This window comes from Loxodonta africana, chromosome 4, assembly GCF_030014295.1.
Source record: "Loxodonta africana isolate mLoxAfr1 chromosome 4, mLoxAfr1.hap2, whole genome shotgun sequence".
Classification (NCBI taxonomy): domain Eukaryota; kingdom Metazoa; phylum Chordata; class Mammalia; order Proboscidea; family Elephantidae; genus Loxodonta; species Loxodonta africana.
In genome coordinates, this window is record NC_087345.1 from 22,241,064 (window position 1) to 22,268,290 (window position 27,227).

Sequence of the window (27,227 nt, forward strand, 5' to 3'; positions counted from 1 at the left end):
GTTCAGTTCTTTTACATCATCGTTTCTTCCATTTGCTTTAGCTACTGGACGTTTAAGAGCAAGTTTCAGAGTCTCTTCTACCATTCATTTTGGTCTTTTCTTTCTTTTCTGTCTTTTTAATGACCTTTTCCTTTCTTCATGTACAATGTCGTTCTACAACTCATCTGGTCTTCAGTCATTAGTGTTTAATGAGTCAAATCTATCCTTGAGGTGGTCTCAAAATTAGGCGGAATGTACTCAAGGTCATACTTTGGCTCTCATGGACTTGTTCTAATTTTCTTCAGTTTCAACTTGAATTTGTATATGAGCAGTTGATGGTCTGTTCCACAGTCAGCCCCTGGCCTTGTTCTGATTGACGATACTGAGCTTTTCCATTGTCTCTTTCCACAGATCAGTTTGATTCCTGTGTATTCCAGCCAGTGAGGTCCATGTCTGTAGTTGGCATATATGTTGTTGAAAAATGTATTTGCAATGAAGAAGTTATTGGTCTTGCAAAATTCTATCATGTGATCTTTGGCATCGTTCTTGGCACTAAGGCCATATTTCTCAACTACTATTCCTTCTTTGTGTCTAACTTTCACATTCCAGTCACCAGTAATTATCAATGCATCTTGATAACATGTTTGATCAATTTCCAACTGTAGAAGTTGGTAAAAATCTTCAATTTCTTCATCTTTGGCCGTAGAGGTTGGTGTGTAAATTTGAATGATAGTCATATTAACTGGCCTTCCTTGTAGGCATATGGATATTATCCTATCACTGAGAGGGTTATACTGCAGGATAGATCTTGAAATGTTCTTTTTGATGTTGAATGCAACACCATTCCTCTTCAAATTTGTCATTCCCGGCATAGTAGACCATATGATTGTCTGATTCAAAATGGCCAATACCAGTCCATTTCAGCTCTCTGATGCCCAGGATATTGATGTTTATATGTTCTCTTTCATTTTGGACAACTTCCAGTTTCCCTTCATTCATACTTCACACATTCCATGTTCCTATTATTAATGATGTTTGTAGCTCTTTCTTCTTGTTTTGAGTCGTTCCACATTAGCAAGTGAAGGTCCCGAAAGCTTGACTCCATATCATTAAGGTTGACTCCGCTTTGAGGAGGCAGCTCTTCCCCAGTCGTATTTTGAGTGCCTTCCAATCTGAGGGGCTCATCCTTCACCACTATATCAGACAATGTTCCACTGCTATTCATAAGGTTTTCACTGGCTATTTTTTTCAGAAGTAGATTGCTGGGTCCTTCTTAGTCTTAGTCTGGAAACTTAGCTGAAACCTGGCCACTATGGGTGACCCTGCTGGTATTTGAAATACCGGTGACAGAGCTTTCAGCATCGTAGCAACACACAAGCCACAACAGTATGACAAACTGACAGAAGTGTGGGGTTAATCCTTTTACCATTATAAAAGGACACTCTTCATAATGCAGCTTCCCTTAAAGTCTGTTTTGAATTAGAATAGTTGTACTGGCTTAATTTTGGTATTCGTGTAGTATGTTCGTTTCCACTCTTTTACCTCCAGCCTTTCTGTGTCCTTATATTTAAGTTGTGAGTCTTGTAAACAGCATAATGTTTTATTTTTTATACTTTCAAATAATCTGTCAATTACTTAGACCATTTACATGTAATGTAATTATGGATGTATTTGGGCTTAAATCTTCCACCTTATTATTTGTTTTATACTTATCCACCCATTCTATATTTCATCTTCTCCCCTCTTCTTGGATTGGTCAAGTATTTATTATTCAGTCTTCCTCTTTTGGCTTGTTGTATATTCTTTGACTATTCTTTTAGTAGTTAGTCTGGAGTTTATAACATGTATTCTTGACTTTTCTGAGTATAATATCAGTTATTTTATCCTTTCCAAAAAAAGTTAAGATCTCAGAATACCTTGACTCTTTGTTGTTGTTAGTTGTTGTCGATTGAGTTCCGAGTCATAGTGACCCTATGTACAACAGAATGAAACTTAACTCTGCTTATCTCCCTCTAGTATTTTGTTATCTTCAGCCATTTTTGAAATAACTTGTTACTGAGAATATACACAGAAGAACATATACAAATCCAACAATTTCTACACATAAAATTCAGTAACATTGGTTACCATCTTCAAGTTGTGCAACCATGGTCACCCTCCTTTTTTGAATTGTTCCTCCCCCATTAACATAAAGGCACTGTCCCCTAAGTTTCCTGTCTGATCTTTTGAGTTGCTGTTGTCAGTTTGATCCCATATGGATAGATCTTAAAAGAGTTCAATGTTCAAGGCAGACATTCTTTACTAGTTAAGCTATTGTTTGGTTTTGAGAAGACTTCAGGAGATATTTTTGGTTTAAGGTTTTAAAAATTATCTCAGGGCAATACTTTCAGGAGTTCATCCAATCTCCATGGCTCCAGAAAGTCTAGAGTCCATGAGAATTGGCATTTCCCCCTTTTTGATCAGGATTCTTCTATAGACTTTTGATCAAAATATTCAGTAATGGGTAGTTGGGCAACATGCAATTCTTCTGGTCTCATGGCAATAGAGGTAGTTGTTCATGGAGGTGATTAGCTTCACATTTCATTTCCTCCTCCTATTCTTGACTTACGTCCTTCTTCTGTTTTTCCAGGCAAATCAAGACCAATTATTGTACCTTGGATGGTTGCTTGTAAACTTTTAAGACCCCAGGTACTACGTAATTGCTGCCAACAAGTTGTACACCTGTAAAGAGTTGAATTGGCAGAAGTTGTGTGATATCTGTGTATTTATAACAACAAAAAAGAGTAGTTGCTGAGGCTGCTTATGTACAGCCAGACACCTCATGGAATTTGGTTCCTTGGTTTGGAGGTTTAGGGTCATGGATTTATGGGACATCCCAGTTAACTGGCCTAATATGTTTAGTGTTCTACCTCCTAGTTCATTGTCAGGCATTTTAATTTTACAGATATTTTAAGCCCTGTTGTTGTTAGGTGCTGTTGAGTTGGTTCCAACTAATAGGGACCCTATATACAGCAGAACAAAACACTGCCTAGTCCTGTGCCATCCTCACAATTGTTGCAGCCACTGTGTCAATCCATCTTGTTGAGGGTCATCTTCTTTTTCACTGACCCTCTACTTTACCATGCATATCCTTCCCCAGGGGCTGGTCCTTCCTGATAACATGTCCAAAGTATGTGAGATGAAGTCTTACCATCCTGGATTCTGGCCTACAAGATACTATTATTGTTTTACATAGAAATAATATTTAAATTTACCTAAATTGATGATTATTACTTCTTGCATTTTTATGTCCATCCGGGATCGTTACCCTTCTGCCTGAAGTCTAATCTAGGTTTAGTGGCAATGAATTCTCTCAGTTTCTGTCTGTCTTAAAATGTCTTTATTTAATCTTTTTTTAGAAAACAGCTTTATGAAGGTATAACTCACCCATAAAATTTTTAGTAAATTTACAGAGTTGTACAACCATTACCACAATCGTATTTTAAAACATTTCTGTCACCCTAAAAAGATCCCTTGTACCAGTTTGCAGTCACTTGCCATTCTTACCCCTAGTCCCAGGCAACCACAAATGTACTGTTTCTATAGACTTGCCTTTTCTGAATATTGCACATAAAATGAAATCATACAATATGTTTCTGGCTTCTTCTGTTCAGCATGTATCAGAGGTCCATCCATGTGGCAGCGTGTATTAGTAATTTGTTCCTTTTTAACACAGAAGAGAATTTCTAGACTCCCATAGCTGTCATAAAAAAAAAAAATAACACAAAGTAAGTGGCTTTAATGTTGAGAAATTTATTGTCTCACAGTTCTGGAGTCTAGGAGTTTGAATTCAGGGCATCAGCAGGGTCATGCTTGGTCTACCCACTCTAGGGAAAGATCCTACCTTGTCTCTTCCAGGTTCTGGTAGCTCCAGGAGTTTCTTGGCATTCCTTGGTGGTTAGATTCATCTTTATCTGGCATATGTGTTCCCTTATGTGACTCTGTCTCCATGTTTGTTCTCTTCTTTTGTAAGACATCACTCAAAAGAGATCAGGGCCCACCCTACTCTGGCATGACCTTGTTAACTGATAACACTGATTCTTTCTTTGAAGAAAGAATCTATTTCCATACAATATCACCTTCACAGGTAAGGGATTAGGGCTTCAACATAGCTTTTTGGGGGTGCACAGTTCAAGCCATAACAAATTCCATTGTATAGATATACCACATTTTGTTTATCCGTCTACCAGTTAATGGACATTTGGATTTACGTAGTGAAGAATTAACTTTACCCAAAGAAAGGACCCCCCCATGCGCCTGTCAGTTTGTTGTACTGTGGGGCTTGCACGTTGCTGTGATGCTGGAAGCCACGCCACCAGTATTTCAGATACCAGCAGAGTCACCCATGACAGACAGGTTTCAACTTAGCTTCCAGGCTAAGACAGACTAGGAAGAAGGACTTGGTAGTCTACTTCTAAAAAAAGTAGCCAGTGAAAACCTTATGAATAGCAGCAGAACATTGTCTGATATAGTACTGGAAGATGAGCCCCTCAGGTTGGAAGGCACTCAAAATACAATTGAGAAGAGCTGCCTCCTCAAAGTAGAGGTAACCTTAATGACATGGATGGAGTCAAGTTTTCAGGACCTGCATTTGCTCATGTAGCATGACTCAAAATGAGAAGAAACTGCTAGAAACAGTCATTAATAATTGGAACTTAGAATGTACAAAGTATGAATCTAGGAAAATTGGAAACTGTCAAAAAGAAGTGGAATGCATAAACATTGAAAATCCTAGGCATTAGTGAGCTAAAATGGATTGGTACTGGCCATTTTGAATAGGACGATCATATGGTCTACTATGCCAGGAATGACAAATTGAAGAGGAATGGCATTGCATTCACCGTCCAAAAGAATATTTCAAGATCTATCCTCAAGTACAAGCCTCTCAGTGATAGGATAATATCCATATGCCTAACAAGGAAGACCCGTTAATATGACTATCATTCAAATTTATGCCCTAACCACTAAGGCCAAAGATGAAGAAATTGAAGATTTTTACCAACTTCTGCAGTCTGAAATTGAACATACAGTTAGGATGCACTGATAATTACTGGTGATTGGAATGCGAAAGTTGGAAACAAAGAAGAAGGATCGGTAGTTAGAAATACGGCCTTGGTGATAGAAATGATGCCAGAGATTGTATGACAGAATTTCGCAAGACCAATTACTTCCTTACTGCAAATACCTTTTTTCAACAACATAAGCGTTGACTATACAGATGGACCTCACCCGATGGAATACACAGTAATCAAATTGTCTACATCTGTGGAAAGAGGTGATGGAAAAGCTCAGTATCATCAGAACAAGGCCAGGGGCTGAATGCAGAACAGACCATCAATTGCTCATAGGCAAGTTCAAGTTGAAACTGAAGAAAATGAAAACAAGTTGGCCAGAGACAAAGTATCTCACTTGAATTTAGTGACCATTTCAAGAATAAATTTGACACATTGAACACTAATGACTGAAGACCACAAGAGTTGTGGGATGACATCAAGGACATCATACATGAAGAAAGCAAACGGTCATTAAAAAGACAAGAAAGAAAAGACCAAAAAGGATGTCAGTAGAGACTCTGCAACTTGCTCTTGAATGTAGAGTAGCTAAAGTGAAAGGAAGAAATGATAAAGAGCTGAAAAGAAGATTTCAAAGGGCGGCTCAAGAAGCCAAAGTAAAGTGTTACAATGAAATGTGCAAAGACTTGGAGTTAAAAAACCAAAATGGAAGAACATGCCAGGCATATCTCAAGCTGAAAGAACTGAAGAAATAATTCAAGTCTTGAGTTGCAATATTGAAGAATTCTATGGACAAAATATTGAACGAAGCAGGAAGCATCAAAAGACAGAAGGAATACACAGAGTCACTGTACCGAAAAGAATTGGTCAACATTCAACCATTTCATGAGGTAGCATATGATCAGGAACCCTGGTACTGAAGGAAGAGGTCCAAGCTCCAGGAATTGAGTAACAATTGAGATGTTTCAACAAACGGATGCAGTGCTGGAAGTGCTCACTCGTCTATGCCAAGAAATTTGGAAGACAGCACCCGGCTAACTGCCTAGAAGAGATCCATATTTATGCCTATTCCAAAGAAAGGTGATCCAACCAAATGTGGAAATTATTGAATAATATTGTTAATTATCAACTCAAGTAAAATTTTGCTGAAAATAATTTAAAAGCGGCTGTAGTAGTACATTGACAGGGAACTGCCAGAAATCCAAGCCAGATTCAGAATAGGACATGGAACCAGGGATACCATTGCTATGTCAGATGGATCCTGTTTGAAAGCAGAGAATATCAGAAAGATGCTTACCTGTTTTATTGACTATGCAAAGGCATTTGACTGTGTGGATCATAACAAATCATGGATAATATTGCTAAGAATGGGAATTCCAGAACACTCAGTTGTGCTCATGAGGAACCTGTACATAGATCAAAAGGCAATCACTCAAATGGAATAAGGGGTTATTGCATGGTTTAAAGTCAGGAAAGGTGTGCATCAGGGTTGTATACTTTCACCATACTTATTCAATCTGTATGCTGAGCAAATAATCTGAGAAGCTGGACTGTATGAAGAAGAATGGGGCATCAGGATTAGAGGAAGACTCATTAACAACCTATGATATGCAGATGACACAACCTTGCTTGCTGAAAGTGAAGAGGACTTGAAGCACTGACTGATGAAGATCAAAGACTACAGCTTTCAGTATGGGTTACACCTCAACATAAAGAAAACAAATTCTCACAACTGGACCAATAAGCAACATCATGATAAACAGAGAAAAGGTTGAAGTTGTCAAGGATTTCATTTTACTTGGATCCACAATCAACACCCATGGAAGCAGCAGTCAAGAAATTGAATGATGCATTGCATTGGGCAAATCTGCTATAAAAGACCTCTTTAAAGTGTTGAAAACAAAGATGCCACCTTGAAGACTAAGGTGCACTTGACCCAAGTCATGGTGTTTTCAATTGCCTCATATGCAAGCTGAATTATTAGTAAGGAAGAGTGAAGAACTGATACCTTGGAATTGTGGTGTTGTGGAAGAGTAAATATACCATGGACTGCCAAAAGAACTAATAAATCTGTCTTGGAAGTACAACGAAAATGTTCCTAAGAAGTAAGGATGGCGAGACTGTCTCACATACTTTGTACATGTTATCAGGAGGGATCAGTCCATGGAGAAGGACATCATGGTTGGCAGCGGGTCAATGAAAAAGAGGAAGACCCTCAATGAGATGGATTGAAACAGTGGCTGCAACAATGGGCTCAAGCACAAGAGTTGTGAGGATGGCACAGGACCCAGCAATGTTGTGTTCTGTTGTACATAGGGTCACTATGGATTGGAACTAACTTGAGGGCACCTAACAACAACAACAAAGAGAGTTCTGGCCTTTGTCCCAGCTTCTGAGAGATTAACCCTTGGAATTTCTGGAGTGATAAGTGTCATTCTTATTCCTGGTAGACCCCTTGGACCATACTAGTACCAGTTGCCCTCAAGAGGATTCCAACTCATGAAAGCCCCAGGTGTGTCAGAGTAGAATTATGCTCCGTGGGGTTTTGAAGGCTGTGACCTTTTGGAAGTGGACTGCCAGGTCTTTTTTCCAAGGCATCTCTGGGTGGGTTCAAACCACCAGCCTTTTGGTTAGTAGTCAAGCCCTTAACCATTTGTGCCACCCAGGGACTTCTGAGTCGGAATCGACTCAACAGCAATGGGTTTGGTTTACGGGTTTTGGGACCCTTGCTTGGGCCATACATGATAGTTTATATTAAGGAGATGACTCAGGGTGGGTCCTGGCCACACCAACTGTCTTAGCAAAAAGACCAACAGTGTGTTTACAGGGTTCAGGCTTTAAGCCACGTGGTATCAGCTAAACCTCCAGGGACGGAGGAAGGCAAAAGATTGAGTTCAGCCATATAGGTGGTGATTCAAGTAATCGTGCTTATGTAATGAAGCCCCAGTAAAAACTTCATACCAAAGGTTAGGTGAGCTTCCCTGATTGGCAAAATTCTGCACATTCTCACACATCAGTGGGCCAAGAGGATGACATGTCCTGGCTCTATGGGGAGAGGAAAACAGAAGTTGAGTGTTTTGAACTCTCCCAGACTTTAACCTCCCTTTGGCTGGTTCTGATTTATATCCTTTTACTATAATAAAACTGTGAGTTAGAGTATAGTGCTTTCCTGAATTTTGAAGTGTTGTAGCTATTTAACCGGAGGGGCTAGTTGGAACTCCTGAATTTGTAGCCAGCTGATCAGAAGAGAGGGTAGCCTAAGGATCCTTGAGTTTGCAGCTGGTGTCTGAAGTAAGGGCGGTCTTGTAGAGGACTGTGCCTTTAACCGGGGACGCTTGACCTAATTCTAGGTAGTTGGTGGTAGATGTCTTTGCAGGATTGTTTCCACTTTTTGGATATATGAATAATGTTGCTTATGAATATTTGTGTACAAGCCTTTGTGTGGACGATTTCATTTCTCTTGGGCATATAGCCAGAAGTGGAACTGCTGGTTGACATGGTAAATTTACATTTAACTTTTTAAGACACTGCTAAACTTTTCCAAGTGGCTGCACCATTTTACACTCTTTCCAGCATGAGAGTGCCAGCCAGCCTCTCCAACACTTGTTTATGTGGTTATTTTGATTAGAGCCATTTTCTAGAGGAGGCATCTCCTTGTAGTTTTGTGTTTCCCTAATTGCCAGGCAGGAAACCCTGGTAGCATAGTGGTTAAGTGCTATGGCTGCTAACCAAGAGGTCAGCAGTTCGGATCCACCAGGCACTCCTTGGAAACTCTGGGGCAGTTCTACTCTGTCCTGTAGGGTCACTACAATTCAGAATGGACTCGACAGCAGTGGATTTTTGTTTGTTTTAATATCGGGCCTATTTTCATGTGCTTATTGGTTTGATGTCTTTTCAATTTTGGGAAAATTCTGAGACATGATCACTTTCGATATCACTCTCATTCCATTCTGGGATCCAATTACACGTACGAATTTTGCATCATGTTTAATATGTATCTTATACTTTTTAAAACATTTTTTTTCTCCTTTTGTACTTCAGCTTGGACGTTTTCTGTTCACCTGCCCTTAAGTTCACTAATCCTTCAGCTTTGACAGATGTATCATTAATCTTATAAAATTCAGCTATTTAATATTTCAGTTTTAAAATTCCCGTTTGATACTTCATAGATTCTAGTTGTTTTCCAATTTTTGCTTTCCTTGGATAAACAGTATTAATCCTGGCTGTTTTAAAGTCCATGTCCAATGTAAGTCCAGTACGTGATTTCCTCGTGGGTCTGCTTTTCTTGGTCCTGTCTCTTAGCGTGCATGGTAATTTTTGGTGAAATGGTAGCGATTGTGTATGAAAAAACTGTAGCGGCTGTGGATGAAATTATCCTCTCCCAGAGAGGATTCACCTTATCCTCGGGCAGACAGCTGGGTCAGGGACACCTTGATCTAGTCAAGAACTGGGCTAATGCAATGCTTGGTATAGAGTTGGTACTAGCTCTGGATCACCACTTCCAGGTTACAGACTTTGAGGGGTTCCAACTGAGAACCTGGGGTGTTTTTAGAGACCCCTCCCCTCCTTGTGGTCCTGAGGTTCGGTGGTGTTTGGCAGTACTGGGAGACTGCTGGATGCTCCGCTGCACCCTTCAGCTGTTCTTTCAGTTTCTCACCTTGCACAGCTTAAGAATCGGCAGCTGCCTGAGAGGAAAACCAGCAGAGTGTTAAGAGTCACTTCTCGGTGCCTTCTTTCTTCCACAACCTTTGCCCAAGCTGCCAAGGAAGCTCTCCGATGACTTCAAATAGATGGTGCGTGCATTTTGTTTTCACTGGCAGAGGAGTACAGGCTAATATACAAGCTAGAAAGGGAGGTATGAGTATTTTTTAACTCAAATCTGCATGTCTGTTCTGATAGTATTTTTCTTCCTACTCTATTGGTTTATTGTCTTGAAAAGATCAGAAAAAAGCAGCATTTAACACATCACTTTTATTGAAAAGAACTTCAGTACATGTAGTTGGAGTTGTCCTGAAATACTGAGGTAATGTTACAACTTTATAATACTCCCTAACCCACCCCATATAAGCTGACATTCTGCGTTATAAAACAGTTGGCCTCAGTGGATTTGAATACCAGGATATAACTGGCTGAAGCTTACTCACGCCTGGGAAGACTTTTTAAAAAGTTATGTTTTTTGCTCCAGCAGACATGATGACCCACAGCATTTCCAAGTGCTACCTACCTAGTGGACATACCTATCAGTAACTGTCAGTGAGGAAAGTAATGCTGCATCATGTTCCTCCACTCTCCACGCCAGACAGGCATTCCCTCTAGGCCACAAATACTCGGGCTCAGATCTGTCCACACGTAAGAACAGGACATTCATATGGTAGGAAGCAGAGGGGACCCCACTGCTTGTGCTGGGTTTCAGCAGTAACTGCAAGCCCAAGCCAGCACTCCTCTGGTCCCGGTGCCAGATCCACTCTAGCCAGTAGCTTCGGAGGCCTGTGCTCTTGGCTCTGAACCGATCCCTCCGCTCAGCACTCAGTGGACCTAGTACTTGTAAGCTGGCAATAGAAGTGTTGATCCTATTTTACCATTTTTAAGTTTTGGTATGTACTAAATATGAATTCTTGTTTATTTTACATATGTTTAGACAGATCCACGTATCTACATTAAAACAGTGAAAGTTCTTTACTTTTTATACATAACTGAGTCCTCAGAACTGGAAGGCCAGAAAAGATGCATTTTTAGAGCTATTTTCAACAGCATTAAATTTGAGAGAAAATTAACTACACTCAGTTACTATCTATCAGAATTCTCCCTCTAGCTGTCATTAAGTTTTAGTGATTTGGACTTGTTTTGATATCTAATTAAAAGCCAAATCAAAAACAAATGAACAAATAGCTACTCTACCCTTCAATCTGTTCTTTCCAGAGAGAGAAACTCTGGGGACTCCAAGCTGCTGCAGCTTTATGCCACTGTCTGCTCTGGGATGACATTCCAGCACTCACACCAAAGTGACTGAAGTCTAGGGACATATAATGGTTCACGAATTGATAGCTCTTCCACTCGATAAAGCTGGGGTTTGCTCTTATAAACTAATATGCCTGCTAAAATTCACATTTAATACGAAGATTTAATCTATACTTGGGACTTCCCTCGTTAGGCCAAGAGCAGAGACTTTTCTTAGTCACACTGAACAGGCACCTATCTAAGCACTAGGCGCAGAAGAGGCATTCAGTCCTTGTGATGAAGGAATGGGCAGTTTGCCGCTTCTCTTTGATAACACTCAATATCATGCAGAGAAAAGAAAGGCATATCACTTTTATCACCAAACTCTGAGAATTTTCTCCTTTTCAACTTCTATAAATTACTATCTATTTTACAAACCTAGACTACCTGTGACAGATGGCATATTTAAGGGATTATTGTTTAAAAACCTTTTTATTATCCATTTCCAATGCAACAGGAGCTCTACATAGCACAGGTTTTAAAGGCAAACACAAAGACCGGCTCGATCTGTTCGGCTGCCATGGTCCTTGCTGAGGCTAGTAGGAAATGGATTTTGTTTCATGGTCACTCTGTATAGTGGTGGCTAAACATGGAAAATTTCGGGGCCAGCTTTTTAAAAACTCTGAGTTAAGGTACACAAAACAGGAAATTGTATTATCTTCATTAAGACTCCATTGGTATGTCTGAGCTCCTGCTCCCAAAAGGGCCGCTAATAGACGAGCTTCTTGCATTGCCGAGAACAAGCCTCTCTCGTCTTCCAAATGCTTCATTTACTAAAATACGAATAAATAGTTAAGAAACTTAAGATCAGGAAATTAAAAGTCTGTAGTATAAAAAGACAACAAAATATAAAATGAGATTCTCTACCCTGGGGTAGAAATTTTGTTTATGAAAATATATAAGCAGCTTTTAAACGGGAAAATAAGTAACCAACTCAGAAGTCCAAGTTAATGTTCTGAATGAAGTTAACCATGTTTTAAAACAGTCTACTTTTTTTTTTTTTGGTACTTTACTCTTTGCCTTGTCCTGGATCTGTCTAATCCTCTTTGATAACAGACGTTCCATCCCCTATATCACTGACTGTCCTTCCCTTGTTCTACCTGTTTCCCATTTTCTCTCACCTTTCTCTGTATCAGGACCACCACAGAACTTTTTGGATTTAGGACCTTTCGGATGTATACAAATCAGAGAGAAATCTCAGGATCCTTCTTCCACACAGGAGAGAGGATTCAGGAATCAGAGAGCGGGGATACATCCTCCGGATTTAAAGGCCACACCAGACTACCTCAAAGTAATAAATAAGCAGCAGGCAAGTTTGCAGGAAAGGAGGAGTGGCCCCTTCAGGAAACCGGGATTTGTCAGAAAGTAGTTGAGAAAAGACAGATTTATTCACACTGGTAACTGGGAAGGGGAGGATTGTTCTTTCCAGACCATGCTGTATTTCCTTCCAACATTCCCATAAAAATCTTTTGATTTTAAGATTTAAACTCCACTATAAATAGATATTTTTAAAAAATGAACTATTTAAGTCTGAAGACAAATTCACTTATGAACATGAAAATTTCCAAATTACGCCTGATGCTATTTCCTAAATGGATTACGTTACAGGACAGGCACTGCCTACCTCTGCACCTACCTACTGGAGTTGAGTCACACGCTCTGTGGTTGCCCTTACAAAGCTCACTCAGGAAAAGTGGGAAACTAAGGAGTCTTACCTGAGGAGACTGTACTTATGTCCCAGACCCGAAGCCCTTCTTTCTGACCTCCAAAGGCATAAACAAATGGCAAATCAGGGCAACATGAGGAACAAAAGAGAACACCCTGGGTGAAAAAGAGCATAAAGTCAGTGATTTCAATTTTTCCTGAGAGCCTTAATGTCTAGATCCCTACTCTTGTGTGTAAAAACCTATAGTTTGAATGTTTACTCTAAACCAACTCAACAGTATCTCTTTTCAAGCCCACCGCCAAGCTAGCTCACAGCTGAGTCAGAAGGGATGTTTCTACAATATGAAGCAGAACAAGTTTAGCATGATGGCCATTCTGTGAGGATGTACGACTACTTGGGTCTCTCATCTTCATTATCATCCCATTAGAATTTCCTAATAGCTGGATCTGCAACATAGTCCTAGAAGATTTAGTTCCCCTCTCTAACAATGATGGTCATACCAGAGGTCACTATTAAGTAATTTTTTTAACTTTTAGTTTTTTTTTCTACAATTTTAACACTAGATAATCCATATTTTGTTGTTGGGTGCTGTAGAGTCAATTCCGACTCACAGCAACCCATGTGACAGAGTAGAACTGCCCCACAGGGTTTTTTAGGGTATAATCTTTATGGAAGCAGATCGCCAGGTCTTTCTCCCTTGCAGCTGCTGGGTGGGTTCAAACTGCCAAACTTTTGGTAGCAGTTGAATGCATAACCACAGCGCCACCAGGGCTCCTTAGGAAATAATTATAGGAAACATGAACAATAAAAAAACATAAAAATTACTTAAACATAACTAACCAATATTTGTTTTGGGATACAATCTTCTAGATTTTCACATATAAAAAACAGGCATATGATAGTTCTATAAAAATGGTTTCTATAACCTGTCTTTCCATAAATATAATTCTTAACAGCTGCAGTGTTCTACTTGGTTTGTAATCTAATTTACATAACTAATCCTCTAGTGTTCAACTAGTGCCTGTCACACAGTAGGTGCTCAATAAATATTTACTGAATGAATTCAGGTTATTTCCAATTGTTTTGCTACTATATAGTACTCAGTTTTAATGGAGTCAGCACTAGTTATGTACAGAGAGAGATAAATTGACCTCAATAGTTATGGCACCCTAAAGGTTCAAGATTTCCTGGGACAGTCCTAATTTTAGGGTCAAGAAAAATGGCCACCATATTTGTGGCCTAGAAGACCCTCTCCCATTCTTCTTGGGCTTATTATGTTCTTGCCCTTAACACCAAGCAACTGTTAATCACGTTAGCTGTAAAAGGAACCAGGTAGCCGTTGATTCCCCCCGAGACTGTCCGAGTCACAAAACCAGACATAAAACTTCTAGCTAATTTGACCAAGCTCAAAATAAACTTCCCCAACAAATTCAGATTCTTTAATGCAATGACTCCTAGAGAAAGACAGGCAATACAGGTCAGAAAGAGAATAAATAGGAAACACATAGCCTCAGGCAAATTCTTACCATTTTCATGTCCCTAGAGTGAACTAGACTTGGCCTATCCCCTAATATGTCCCAAATCTTCACATACTTGTCTGCAGAAGCAGTCACAAGACAGCCCTTGATCTGACTGCTTAGATCAAGACCTGTAAGGATGATAAGATTAGTTTAGAGGCTACCATTTTGAAATATAGATCTGCTTTATCACGAGGTAACAGAAACAAAGAAATACATTCCTGCTCACCAGAGATCTCATCATTGTGTGCATTGAGTGTAAAAATTGGCTTATCTGAACGTGCATCCAAATTATATACAAAGCCGTCATCTGTACTGGCCTGGAAAGAGAAAAAGATGGATGAGATCATGTTACATGACGAAAAAATTTAACACTGGGTAGATCATCTAAAGCACAGTGCAAACTGGCTATGTATCTGACTAGCCTGTGGAGTTTATTAAAAATTAACGTGGACATAAAGAATCTACTTTTGAATATGCTGACTTGGACTATTCTGCTGGTAAGTCCATCAGGCAGTTGGAGGGGAGGGTGAAGCCTATACTGAGTGGTATGGGTGGGGTTCGGGATGCAGAAGCACCGAGGTCGCAGTTACGTCCACGCGAGCGGAGGGGATAAGCCCTGGGAGTGTAGGATTCAAAGAGTGGGTGAGGACAGAGGCCTGGCGAGCACGGCTAGTTAGAGCACAGGCTGAGGAGGAGCCCAGAGAAGTAAGAGTCAGAGAGGGAGGAGGGAATAAAGGAGAATGCCAGGGAAGCCGAGGAAACAGAGCTTCTGAAAAAAGAAAGGATCGACATTGTCAATGTTGTGGCAGAGAGATTCACTCAGATGAAGAGCAAAAGGCAGATCACAGCTGGCTCTTACATTTTCAACCAAGCGAGAGGAAATGAAGGAAGAAAGAGACAAAGAGTCAAGGATGGAAAAAGAGAGTCCAGCCTGTACCCAGGCTGAGGGCGAGAACCCATTCAGGAGAAAGGCAGAAAGACAGGACAATCAATGGAGCGCAGCAGTCTTGAAGGTCAGGCTGGGGAGGAGACCAAAAACAGAAGAGGAGGGAGGTCTCATCCTGAGACTGGAGGGAAGGAGGTGAACAATTTCATCTTGATCACTTCCCATTTCCCTAAATATTTGTGATTTTAGTGTCAATGACAATTTATCAGCAAATAACCTCAGGAGATGCGTGTCTGACTGTTGAGATCCAAAGTACAACATTCCAACAGACTGGAAATTCATGCCTGGTACTTTTATTTTTATAATAATTTTTATTGAGCTTTAAGTGAACGTTTACAAATCAAGTCAGTCTGTCACATATAAGCTTATATACACCTTACTCCCTTCTCCCACTTACTCTCCCCCTAATGAGTCAGCTCTTCCAGTCTCTCCTTTTGTGACAATTTTGCCAGTTTCTAACCCCCTCTACCCTCCCATTTCCTCTCCAGACAGGAGATGCCAACACAGTCTCAAGTGTCCACCTGATACAAGTAGCTCACTCTTCATCATCATCTCTCTCCTACCCATTGTCCAGTCCCTTCCATGTCTGATGAGTTGTCTTCGGGAATGGTTCCTGTCCTGGGCCAACAGAAGGTTTGGGGACCATGACCGCCGGGATTCCTCTAGTCTCAGTCAGACCATTAAGTATGGTCTTTTTGTGAGAATTTGGGGTCTGCATCCCACTGATCTCCTGCTCCCTCAGGGGTTCTCTGTTGTGCTCCCTGTCAGGGCAGTCATTGATTGTGGCCGGGCACCATCTAGTTCTTCTGGTCTCAGGATGATGTAAGTCTCTGGTTCATGTGGCCCTTCCTGTCTCTTGGGCTCATAGTTATCGTGTGGCCTTGGTGTTCTTCATTCTCCTTTGATCCAGGTGGGTTGAGACCAATTGATGCAACTTAGATGGCCGCTTGTTAGCATTTAAGACCCCAGACGCCACATTTCAAAGTGGGATGCAGAATGTTTTCATAATAGAATTATTTTGCCAATTGACTCAGAAGTCCCCTTAAGCCATAGTCCCAAACCCCCGCCCTTGCTCCGCTGACCTTTGAAGCATTCAGTTTATCCCGGAAACTTCTTTGCTTTTGGTCCAGTCCAGTTGAGCTGACCTTCCGTGTATTGAGTATTGTCCTTCCCTTCATCTAAAGTAGTTCTTATCTACTAACTAATCAGTAAATAACCCTCTCCCACCCTCCCTCGTAACCACAAAAGTATGTGTTCTTCTCAGTTTATACTATTTCTCAAGATCTTATAATAGTGGTCTTATAAAATATTTGTCCTTTTGCCTCTGACTAATTTTGCTCAGCATAATGCCTTTCCTGCCTGGTACTTTTAAGATGGAATCTGGCTTAAGGCGGCCTGGCTGAGAACAGCAGGCTTCTCTACTACGGGTGCAGATAGCTGAGCTCACATGTTCTCAGAATCATTACTTCAGAAACCTGTCCACTTCTTTAAAGAAAGCCACTTTAAAAAAACAAAAACTTTCCTTTACAAAGCAATACATATTCACTTCAAAAAACTTAGGAAATAATATGGACGTATTACAATCTCTGTAACTACTCTTTTCTTCTGGATGAAAGTTGGGATTTTATTTTTCCATGAATTGAAATGTCAGTGGAATCTCTGGGACGCTACATGGAAAAACTGTCTTACCACAAACATTACGGCATTTATAGAAAGACTTTCTCCCATCTGCGAGGCAGTGCTGCCAATTAAGTAGGCTAGCATTTTCATCGCTACAGCACCATTGAAAAAGCGAGAATAATCTTGTTGGACTGATTTAACCATAAAAAAGCAAAGCGTGCTTAATAGTTAAAAAAAAAAAAAACACTGTAATAAAATTATCAAAAGCAATAAGTAAAATAAAATGTGGTACATGACAGAATGATTGGAAATGAGCAAAATCCTTGTTGACATGTTCACTATTTTGATCGATGATTTATTATTTTCTGGTGGATGATCTACTATTCTTTTGTTAGAGAAACCTTATGTATTATTTTTAACCTTGAACCCCAAATATTTTACACAGTTAATACTGAAAAAGCTTTTCACAGCGTCTCTACAATGGAATTAAAGAAAGCAGGTTGTTAGTGACCTGGAAAGGCAAAACAGTAACATGCATACTTACCAAAAAGTGACAGGGCGAAAAGTGATTCCAAGTCACTCTCTCAATCTGGCCACTGAATCGCCACATTCGATGGCTTTCACTGGGACTTCGGCAGTCATACAAAGCCACTGACCTGGACAGAGTGAGGCAAAGTTACAGGTTCAAGAGCCCAATTCTCCTGTATGTTTTAGTTTATTCAAATGAAACTAAAATAATATTGTGAAGTCAAGATTTAATTATTTATAACATTTGTCTTAAGCTTCTAAAATAAAGTAGAAAAAGTGAATTGAGTTTCACAAATTGGTGGACTCTGGACCTGTCTGTTGAAGGCACTGGTGGCTCTGGATGTCACAAGGAGCTTTGACCTTCTCCAGGTTGAATCCTCTATTCACAAAAGTCCAGGACAATTTCTAATTTCCTCTTCCCAGGTGGTGTTCGGAGCCAGGTAGGTACCTCCTATCTTAGTCACTCTTACCCTCCACAACCAGGTTCTTGTGTGTTGGGAGAACTGAGGGACACACTTTTGAAATTTTCTAATGAATCACAACAAAAAACTATAAACATGAGTCTTCGAAAGAATAGGGAATCAAAATAAAGACTGTGAAGTGGTTTCTGCTTCTACTAGCTCTCCTTCCCAACTTAACCCCAATCTGTAAACAGGAGCACATGCATGCTGGTAAGCCCCAGGGCTGACGGCCACAGCGGTCCCCATTCTTCACCTCTCCCTGTATGGGAGGCTGTGTCAGGTGACTTGGGACTCCTTCCCTTTACTCCTCACATCAAATAGGGTACATTATTCCACCCACGTGACCTGTTTTGTCCAAGAGAACTAGGCAGAAGCGTACTAATTCTCAGCCTTGGCCTCAAGAGGCCTTGGACTTTCTGCTTGTGTTCCGACCTTGCTATGAGGAGAGCATGTGTGGGTCAGTCCACCACTCCCAGGAGGAGGAGAAACACGAGAGAAGCCAAGTCTCCCTGGCTCAGGCTAGATAAACCAAGATTAGCAGAGCCACCAGCTGAATCCAGCCTACATTAGCAGAACCTCAAAGAAGCCTAAGAAATGTTTATTATTGTAAACATTGAATTTTGAGGTGGTTAGTTTCACAGGAATAGCTAAGTCAGACACCCTCTAAAAAAAGTAGCTGCTAATTCCTATAATTATTATGACAGAATCTCATGCCCTTGCAGACTGAAAGCAGAACTGAAATGGGAAAACAAGTACTACTAATGTAGGCGCACCTCAGTAATCTATCCGGTCTCAGCATCAAGCGATAATCTCTGAATTAGTTCAAGGGGGTAAAAACCAGGGATCTGAACTGGTTTGTTCCGGTTTGAACCCCTGCTGAGAATTTGCATTTCCACCCCGACATACACTGATTCAGAATCTACATTTTAACAAGATCCTGAGGTGATTTTTATGTATAATAAAATTTGAGAGCCACCCCTCTACTAGTGGTTCTCAGAATTGGTCCCAAATCAGCAGTATTAGCATCGTCTGGGAACTTGTTAGAAATGTGAATTCTCAACAGTCACGAAGTAGAGCGGACAGGTTCGAAGCCCTGGTGAAAACAGAGCAGCAATGATCTCTGAGGTGCTTTATTACTTATCGTATGATCCAGAAATCAGGGTCTGTGCTTCAAATGGATGAAACTGCAGAGTCTGGACCTAAAGGGAGGAAACACAAATGAGCAGATATGCGTGTCTGTCTGGCTTTGGTAACATTACCTGAAGTCTGGCTAGCACCAATGTGGCAGCGTTCCCACAACCTTTCCCTTTGACATTCAGTACTATTTAAAGAAACATAAATGTCAGTACTGCATAATCAAAAAGACAAACCCTACTCCCAAATAAAAGCTGATACATAAAAGACATTTCCCTCATATAGCATTTCCTGAACTGGGTTTGGCAGAATACTTATGTCCCTTAAGTGTTCAAAGATATTCAGAAGAAAACAGGAAGTGCTGGGGTTAAGAGGTCAGGGGGGTGGTCATAATACACCGGGCCACCCCACGTGCTCCCGGAGGCCCATCTGTGCACCTGCACGTTAGATCCCCGAGGAATTCTGCAGTTATGGAATCTGCTGAACTCTTCCACCTTGTTTGGTGACAGACAGCACTGTCCCTTTTTTGGAACCTCTGTAAACATGTTACAGGGCACTGAAGTTCCTAGTCACTTTGCCTCCCTGCACCCATTTCTGCTTCTCTAAGATGGGTATTATACCTATCATACATGAAGAAGTGTGAAGATTCAATAAGATAACATGTGAAAGCACTCTGTAAACCAGAAAAAGCCATGTTTGGGACTATTTTTAGCCAGTTATCTGTCCCAGACCTTTTAGAGTTCCCTCTGTCCACAAACGGACCATACCTTGTCTGTATGTACAGCGAGGCTAGCTGCTGGTTTCCCCAAGGACATATCCCATAGAATTACAGTGTGGTCGGCAGATGCACTTGCCAGCACATTTCTGAGAAAGGGAAGAAACGTCAGGTAACCTTTTAAAAATCGAGAGCATTAAATGTAAGAAATTAATTCCATTTACAACAGCATCAAACAGAATAAAATACTTAGAAATAAATTTTACAAAAATGCAAGACCTGCATCCTAAAAACTATAAAATATTTTTGAAAATAGTTAAAGAAATTCTAAATAAATAGAGATATATCCTATGTTCGTGGATGGAAAGACTTAACATTGTTAAGATGGAGATACTGCCATTTAAAGACTGATTTACAAATTGATCTACAGATTCAACCAATCCCTGTTGATAAGCTGGTCCTAAAATTCACATGGAAAAGCAAGGAACCCAGAATGGCCACAATAATCTTGAAAGAGAAGAGCGAAGTTGGAGAACTCACAATTTCCCAATTTCAAAACTTACTACACATAGACCAATGGAACAGAATTGAGAACCCAGACATAGATCCATCCACGTATGAGCAGCTGATATTTGACAAAGGACCAGTGTCAATTAACTGGGGAAAAGACAGCCTTTTTAACAAATGGTGCTGGCATAACTGGATATCCATTTGCAAAAAAATGAAACAGGACCCATACCTCACACCATGCACAAAAACTAACTCCAAGTGGATCAAAGACCTAAACATAAAGACTAAAACGATAAAGATCATGGAAGAAAAAATTGGGACAACCCTAGGAGCCCTAATACAAGGCATAAACAGAATACAAAACATTACCAAAAATGATGAAGAGAAACCCGATAACTGGGAGCTCCTAAAAATCAAACACCTATGCTCATCTAAAGACTTCACCAAAAGAGTAAAAAGACCACCTACAGATTGGGAAAGAATTTTCAGCTATGACATCTCCGACCAGCGCCTGATCTCTAAAATCTACATGATTCTGTCAAAACTCAACCACAAAAAGACAAACAACCCAATCAAGAAGTGGGCAAAGGATATGAACACACATTTCTCTAAAGAAGATATTCAGGCAGCCAACAGATACATGAGAAAATGCTCTCGATCATTAGCCATTAGAGAAATGCAAATTAAAACTACGATGAGATTCCATCTCACACCAGCAAGGCTGGCATTAATCCAAAAAACACAAAATAATAAATGTTGGAGAGGCTGCGGAGAGATTGGAACTCTCATACACTGCTGGTGGGAATGTAAAATGGTACAACCACTTTGGAAATCTATCTGGCGTTATCTTAAACAGTTAGAAATAGAACTACCATACAACCCAGAAATCCCACTCCTAGGAATATACCCTAGAGATACAAGAGCCTTCATACAAACAGATATATGCACACCCATGTTTATTGCAGCTCTGTTTACAATAGCAAAAAGTTGGAAGCAACCAAGGTGTCCATCAACGGATGAATGGTTAAATAAATTGTGGTATATTCACACAATGGAATACTACGCATCGATAAAGAACAGTGACGAATCTCTGAAACATTTCATAACATGGAGGAACCTGGAAGGCATTATGCTGAGCGAAATTAGTCAGAGGCAAAAGGACAAATATTGTATAAGACCACTATTATAAGATCTTGAGAAACAGTAAACCTGAGAAGAACACATACTTTTGTGGTTACGAGGGGGGGAGGGAGGGAGGGTGGGAGAGGGTTTTTTTATTGATTAATCAGTAGATAAGAACTGCTTTAGGTGAAGGGAAAGACAACACTCAATACATGGAAGGTCAGCTCAATTGGACTGGACCAAAAGCAAAGAAGTTTCCGGGATAAAATGAATGCTTCAAAGGTCAGCGGAGCAAGCGCGGGGGTCTGGGGAGCATGGTTTGCGGGGACTTCTAAGTCAATTGGCAAAATAATTCTATTATGAAATCATTCTGCATCCCACTTTGAAATGTGGCGTCTGGGGTCTTAAATGCTAACAAGCAGCCATCTAAGATGCAGCAATTGGTCTCAACCCACCTGGAGCAAAGAAAAATGAAGAACACCAAGCCCACATGACAACTAAGAGCCCAAGAGACAGAAAGGGCCGCATGAACCAGAGACCTACATCATCCTGAGACCAGAAGAACTAGTTGGTGCCCGGCCATAATTGATGACTGCCCTGACAGGGAGCTCAGCAGAGGACCCCTGAGGGAGCAGGAGATCAGTGGGATGCAGACCCCAAATTCTCATAAGAAGACCAAACTTAATGGTCTGACTGAGACTGGAGGAATCCCGGCGGCCATGCTCCCCAGACCTTCAGTTGACACAGGACAGGAACCATCCCCGAAGACAACTCATCAGAAATGAAAGGGACTGGTCAGCGGGTGGGAGAGAGATGCTGATGAAGAGTGAGCTAATTATATCAGGTGGACACTTGAGATTGTGTTGGCAACTCTTGTCTGGAGGGGGGATGGGAGGATAGAGAGAGAGGGAAGCCGGCAAAATTGTCAAGAAAGGAGAGACTGAAAGGGCTGACTCAAGACGGGGAGAGTAAGTGGGAGTAGGGAGTGAGATGTATGTAAACTTATATGTGACAGACTGATTGGATTTGTAAATGTTCACTTGAAGCTTAATAAAAGTTATTATAAAAAAAAAAAAAAAAACTTACTACAAAGCTACGGTAATCACAACAGTGTGGTACTGTCATTAAGGATAGACACGGATCAGTGGAACAGAGCTGGAAGCCCAGAAATAAATACTCACATTTATGATCAGCTGATTTTCACCAAGGGTTCGAAAACAATTCAGTGTTCAATGGGGAAAAGAATAGTCTTTTCAACAAATGTTTCAGGGTTGACTGAATATCCCCATGTAAAAGAACGATTTTGTCTCTTTCCTCTTATTATTTATTGTGCTTCAGGTGAAAAGTTTACAGCTCAAATTAATTTCTCACACAAAAATTTATACACCTATCGTTTCGTGACATGAGTCCTTTTCTCCTTTTTTGATGTGTCTATTGCTATAAACTGACCTCTGGGCACTCTTTGCTGTGTCCCAGAGGTTTTGGTATTATGTGTTTTTATTCTTTTTTGATTCTAGGAAATTTTTTATTCCATCTTTGATTTCTTCTGTTACCCAGTGGTTTTTAAGCAAAGTGTTATTCAATTTCTATGTATTTGATTTTATTTCCTTGTTATTAATTTCTACTTTTATGGCACTGAGATCAGAGAAGATGCTTTGTAATTATCTCAATGTTTTGGATTTTGTTGAGGGTTGCTTTGTGGCCTAGGACGTGGTCTATTCTGGACAAAATTGCATGTGTGTTGGAAAAGAATATGTACTTTGCAGCTGTTGGGTGGAGTGTTCTATGTATGTCTATGAGGTCAAGTTGGTTGATTGTGGCCTTTAGACTGTCTGCATCTTTGCTGAGTTTCTTTCTACATGTTCTGTCCTTTACCGAGAGTGGTGTGTTGAGTCTCCTACTATTATTGTGGAACTGTCAAATTTCTCTCTTCAGTGCTGTAAGAGTTTATGTGTTTTGAAGCCCTGGATACACAGATATTATGGTTACGTCCTCATGGTACATTGTCTCTTTAATCATTACATCATGTCCTTCCTTGTCTTTTATCGTGGACTTTGTTTTAAAGTCTCTTTTATCTAAGGCTAGTATTGCTATTCCTGCTCTTTTTTGGTTGTTGTTCGCTTGATATATTGTATTCCATCTGTGATTTTTTTTTTTAATTAACTTCTATTGAGCTTCAAGTGAACGTTTACAAATCAAGTCAGTCTGTCACATATAAGTTTATATACACCTTACTCCGTACTCCCACTTGCTCTCCCCCTAATGAGTCAGCCCTTCCAGTCTCTCCTTTCGTGACAATTTTGCCAACTTCCAACCCTCTCTATCCTTCCATCCCCACTCCAGACAGGAGATGCTAACATGGTCTCAAGTGTCCACCTGATATAATTAGCTCACTCTTCATCAGCATCTCTCTCCTACCCACTGTCCAGTCCCTTTCATGTCTGATGAGTTGTCTTCGGGAATGGTTCCTGTCCTGGGCCAACAGAAGGTTTGGGGACCATGACCGCCGGGATTCCTCTAGTCTCAGTCAGACCATTAAGTATGGTCTTTTTGTGAGAATTTGGGGTCTGCATCCCACTGATCTCCTGCTCCCTCAGGGGTTCTCTGTTGTGCTCCCTGTCAGGGCAGTCATTGATTGTGGCTGGGCACCAACTAGTTCTTCTGGTCTCAGGATGATGTAAGTCTCTGGTTCATGTGGCCCTTTCTGTCTCTTGGGCTCTTACTTTTCGTGTGACCTTGGTGTTCTTCATTCTCCTTTGATCCAGGTGGGTTGAGACCAATTGATGCATCTCAGATGGCCGCTTGTTAGCATTTAAGACCCCAGACGCCACATTTCAAAGTGGGATGCAAAATATTTTCATAATAGAATTATTTTGCCAATTGACTTAGAAGTCCCCTTAAACCATGGTCCCCAAACCCCTGTCCTTGCTCCGCTGACCTTTGAAGCATTCAGTTTATCCCGGAAGCTTCTTTGCTTTTGGTCCAGTCCAGTTGAGCTGACCTTCCATGTATTGAGTATTGTCCTTCCCTTCACCTAAAGCAGTTCCTATCTACTAGTTAATCAGTAAAAAACCCTCTCCCACCCTCCCTCCCTCCCCCCCCCCGTAACCACAAAAGTATGTGTTCTTCTCAGTTTATACTATTTCTCAAGATCTTATAATAGTGGTCTTATACAATATTTGTCCTTTTGCCTCTGACTAATTTCGCTCAGCATAATGCCTTCCAGGTTCCTCCATGTTATGAAATGTTTCAGAGATTCGTCACTGTTCTTTATCGATGCGTAGTATTCCATTGCGTGAATATACCACAATTTAACCATTCATCCGTTGATGGACACCTTGGTTGCTTCCAGCTTTTTGCTATTGTAAACAGAGCTGCAATAAACACGGGTGTACATATATCTGTTTGTGTGAAGGCTCTTATTTCTCTAGGGTACATTCTGAGGAGTGGGATTTCCAGGTTGTATGGTAGCTCTATTTCTAAATGTTTAAGATAACGCCAGATGGATTTCCAAAGTGGTTGTACCATTTTACATTCCCACCAGCAGTGTACAAGAGTTCCAATCTCTCCGCAGCCTCTCCAACATTTATTATTTTGTGTTTTTTGGATTAATGCCAGCCTTGTTGGAGTGAGACGGAATCTCATCGTAGTTTTAATTTGCATTTCTCTAATGGCTAATGATCGAGAGCATTTTCTCATGTATCTGTTAGCTGCCTGAATATCTTCTTTAGTGAAGTGTGTGCTCATATCCTTTGCCCACTTCTTGACTGGGTTGTTTGTCTTTTTGTGGTTGACTTTTGACAGAATCATATAGGTTTTAGAGATCAGGTGCTGGTCGGAGATGTCATAGCTGAAAATTCTTTCCCAGTCTGTAGGTGGTCTTTTTACTCTTTTGGTGAAGTCTTTAGATGAGCATAGGTGTTTGATTTTTAGGAGCTCCCAGTTATCGGGTTTCTCTTCGTCATTTTTGGTGATGTTTTGTATTCTGTTTATGCCTTGTATTAGGGCTCCTAAGGTTGTCCCTATTTTTTCTTCCATGATCTTTATCGTTTTAGTCTTTTAGTCTTTATGTTTAGATCTTTGATCCACTTGGAGTTAGTTTTTGTGCATGGTGTGAGGTATGGGTCCTGTTTCATTTTTTTGCAAATGGATATCCAGTTATGCCAGCACCATTTGTTAAAAAGACTATCTTTTCCCCAATTAACTGACACTGGGCCTTTGTCAAATATCAGATGCTCATATGTGGATGGATTTATATCTGGGTTCTCAATTCTGTTCCACTGGTCTATGTGTCTGTTGTTGTACCAGTACCAGGCTGTTTTGAGTACTGTGGCGGTATAATAAGTTCTGAAATCAGGTAGAATGAGGCCTCCCACTTTCTTCTTCTTTTTCAGTAATGCTTTGCTTATCCGAGGCTTCTTTCCCTTCCATATGAAGCTGGTGATTTGTTTCTCTATCACATTAAAAAATGACATTGGAATTTGGATCGGAAGTGCATCGTATGTATAGATGGCTTTTGGTAGCATAGACGTTTTTACTATGTTAAGTCTTCCTATCCATGAGCAAGGTATGTTTTTCCACTTAAGTATGTCCTTTTGAATTTCTTGTAGTAGTGCTTTGTAGTTTTCTTTGTATAGGTCTTTTACATCTTTGGTAAGATTTATTCCTAAGTATTTTATCTTCTTGGGGGCTACTGTGAATGGTATTGATTTGGTTATTTCCTCTTCGATGTTCTTTTTGTTGGTGTAGAGGAATCCAAGTGATTTTTGTATGTTATCTTATAACCTGAGACTCTGCCAAACTCTTCTATTAGTTTCAGTAGTTTTCTGGAGGATTCCTCAGGGTTTTCCATGTATAAGATCATGTCATCTGCAAAAAGAGATAATTTTACTTCCTCCTTGCCAATCCGGATGCCCTTTATTTCTTCGTCTAGCCTAATTGCTCTGGCTAAGACTTCCAACACAATGTTGAATAAGAGCGGTGATAAAGGGCATCCTTGTCTGGTTCCCGTTCTCCAGGGAAATGCTTTCAGGTTCTCTCCATTTAGAGTGATATTGGCTGTTGGCTTTGTATAGATGCCCTTTATTATGTTGAGGAATTTTCCTTCAATTCCTATTTTGGTGAGAGTTTTTATCATAAACGGGTGTTGGACTTTGTCAAATGCCTTTTCTGCATCAATTGATAAGATCATGTGGTTTTTGTCTTTTGTTTTATTTATATGGTGGATTACATTAATGGTTTTTCTAATATTAAACCAGCCTTGCATACCTGGTATAAATCCCACTTGGTTGTGGTGGATTATTTTTTTGATATGTTGTGGAATTCTATTGGCTAGAATTTTGTTGAGGATTTTTGCATCTATGTTCATGAGGGATATAGGTCTGTAATTTTCTTTTTTTGTGATGTCTTTACCTGGTTTTGATATCAGGGAGATGGTGGCTTCATAGAATGAGTTGGGTAGTATTCCATCATTTTCTATGCTTTGAAATACCTTTAGTAGTAGTGGTGTTAACTCTTCTCTGAAAGTTTGGTAGAACTCTGCAGTATAGCCATCTGGGCCAGGGCTTTTTTTGTATTGGGAGTTTTTTGATTACCGTTTCAATCTCTTTTTTTGTTATGGGTCTATTTAGTTGTTCTACTTCGGATTGTGTTAGTTTAGGTGGGTAGTGTTTTTCCAGGAATTCATCCATTTCTTCTAAGTTTGCAAATTTGTTAGAGTACAATTTTTCGTAATAATCTGATATGATTCTTTTAATTTCAGTTGGGTCTGTTGTGATGTGGCCCTTCTCGTTTCTTATTCGGGTTATTTATTTCCTTTCCTGTATTTCTTTAGTCAGTCTAGCCAATGGTTTATCAATTTTTTCGAAGAACCAGCTTTTGGCTTTGTTAATTCTTTCAATTGTTTTTCTGTTCTCTAATTCATTTAGTTCAGCTCTAATTTTTATTATTTGTTTTCTTCTGGTGCCTGATGGATTCTT

At 40.2% G+C, this 27,227-nt stretch overlaps 1 protein-coding gene across 1 annotated transcript in view; it reads right to left on the bottom strand.

Moving 5' to 3' along the window:
- Window positions 1-9,986: 9,986 nt before the first annotated feature.
- The window catches only part of PWP1 (PWP1 homolog, endonuclein), a 44,470-nt gene continuing 27,229 nt past the window's right edge, over window positions 9,987-27,227 (bottom strand). The window contains exons 9-15 of the mRNA XM_003405314.4: window positions 19,670-19,766; window positions 18,906-18,967; window positions 17,324-17,435; window positions 14,440-14,530; window positions 14,220-14,341; window positions 12,743-12,848; window positions 9,987-11,800 (exon numbers count right to left, since the gene is read on the bottom strand). Coding sequence (XP_003405362.1) covers window positions 11,691-11,800; window positions 12,743-12,848; window positions 14,220-14,341; window positions 14,440-14,530; window positions 17,324-17,435; window positions 18,906-18,967; window positions 19,670-19,766 — 700 coding nt within the window. The 3' untranslated portion in view covers window positions 9,987-11,690. The remainder of the gene's footprint in view (window positions 11,801-12,742; window positions 12,849-14,219; window positions 14,342-14,439; window positions 14,531-17,323; window positions 17,436-18,905; window positions 18,968-19,669; window positions 19,767-27,227) is intronic.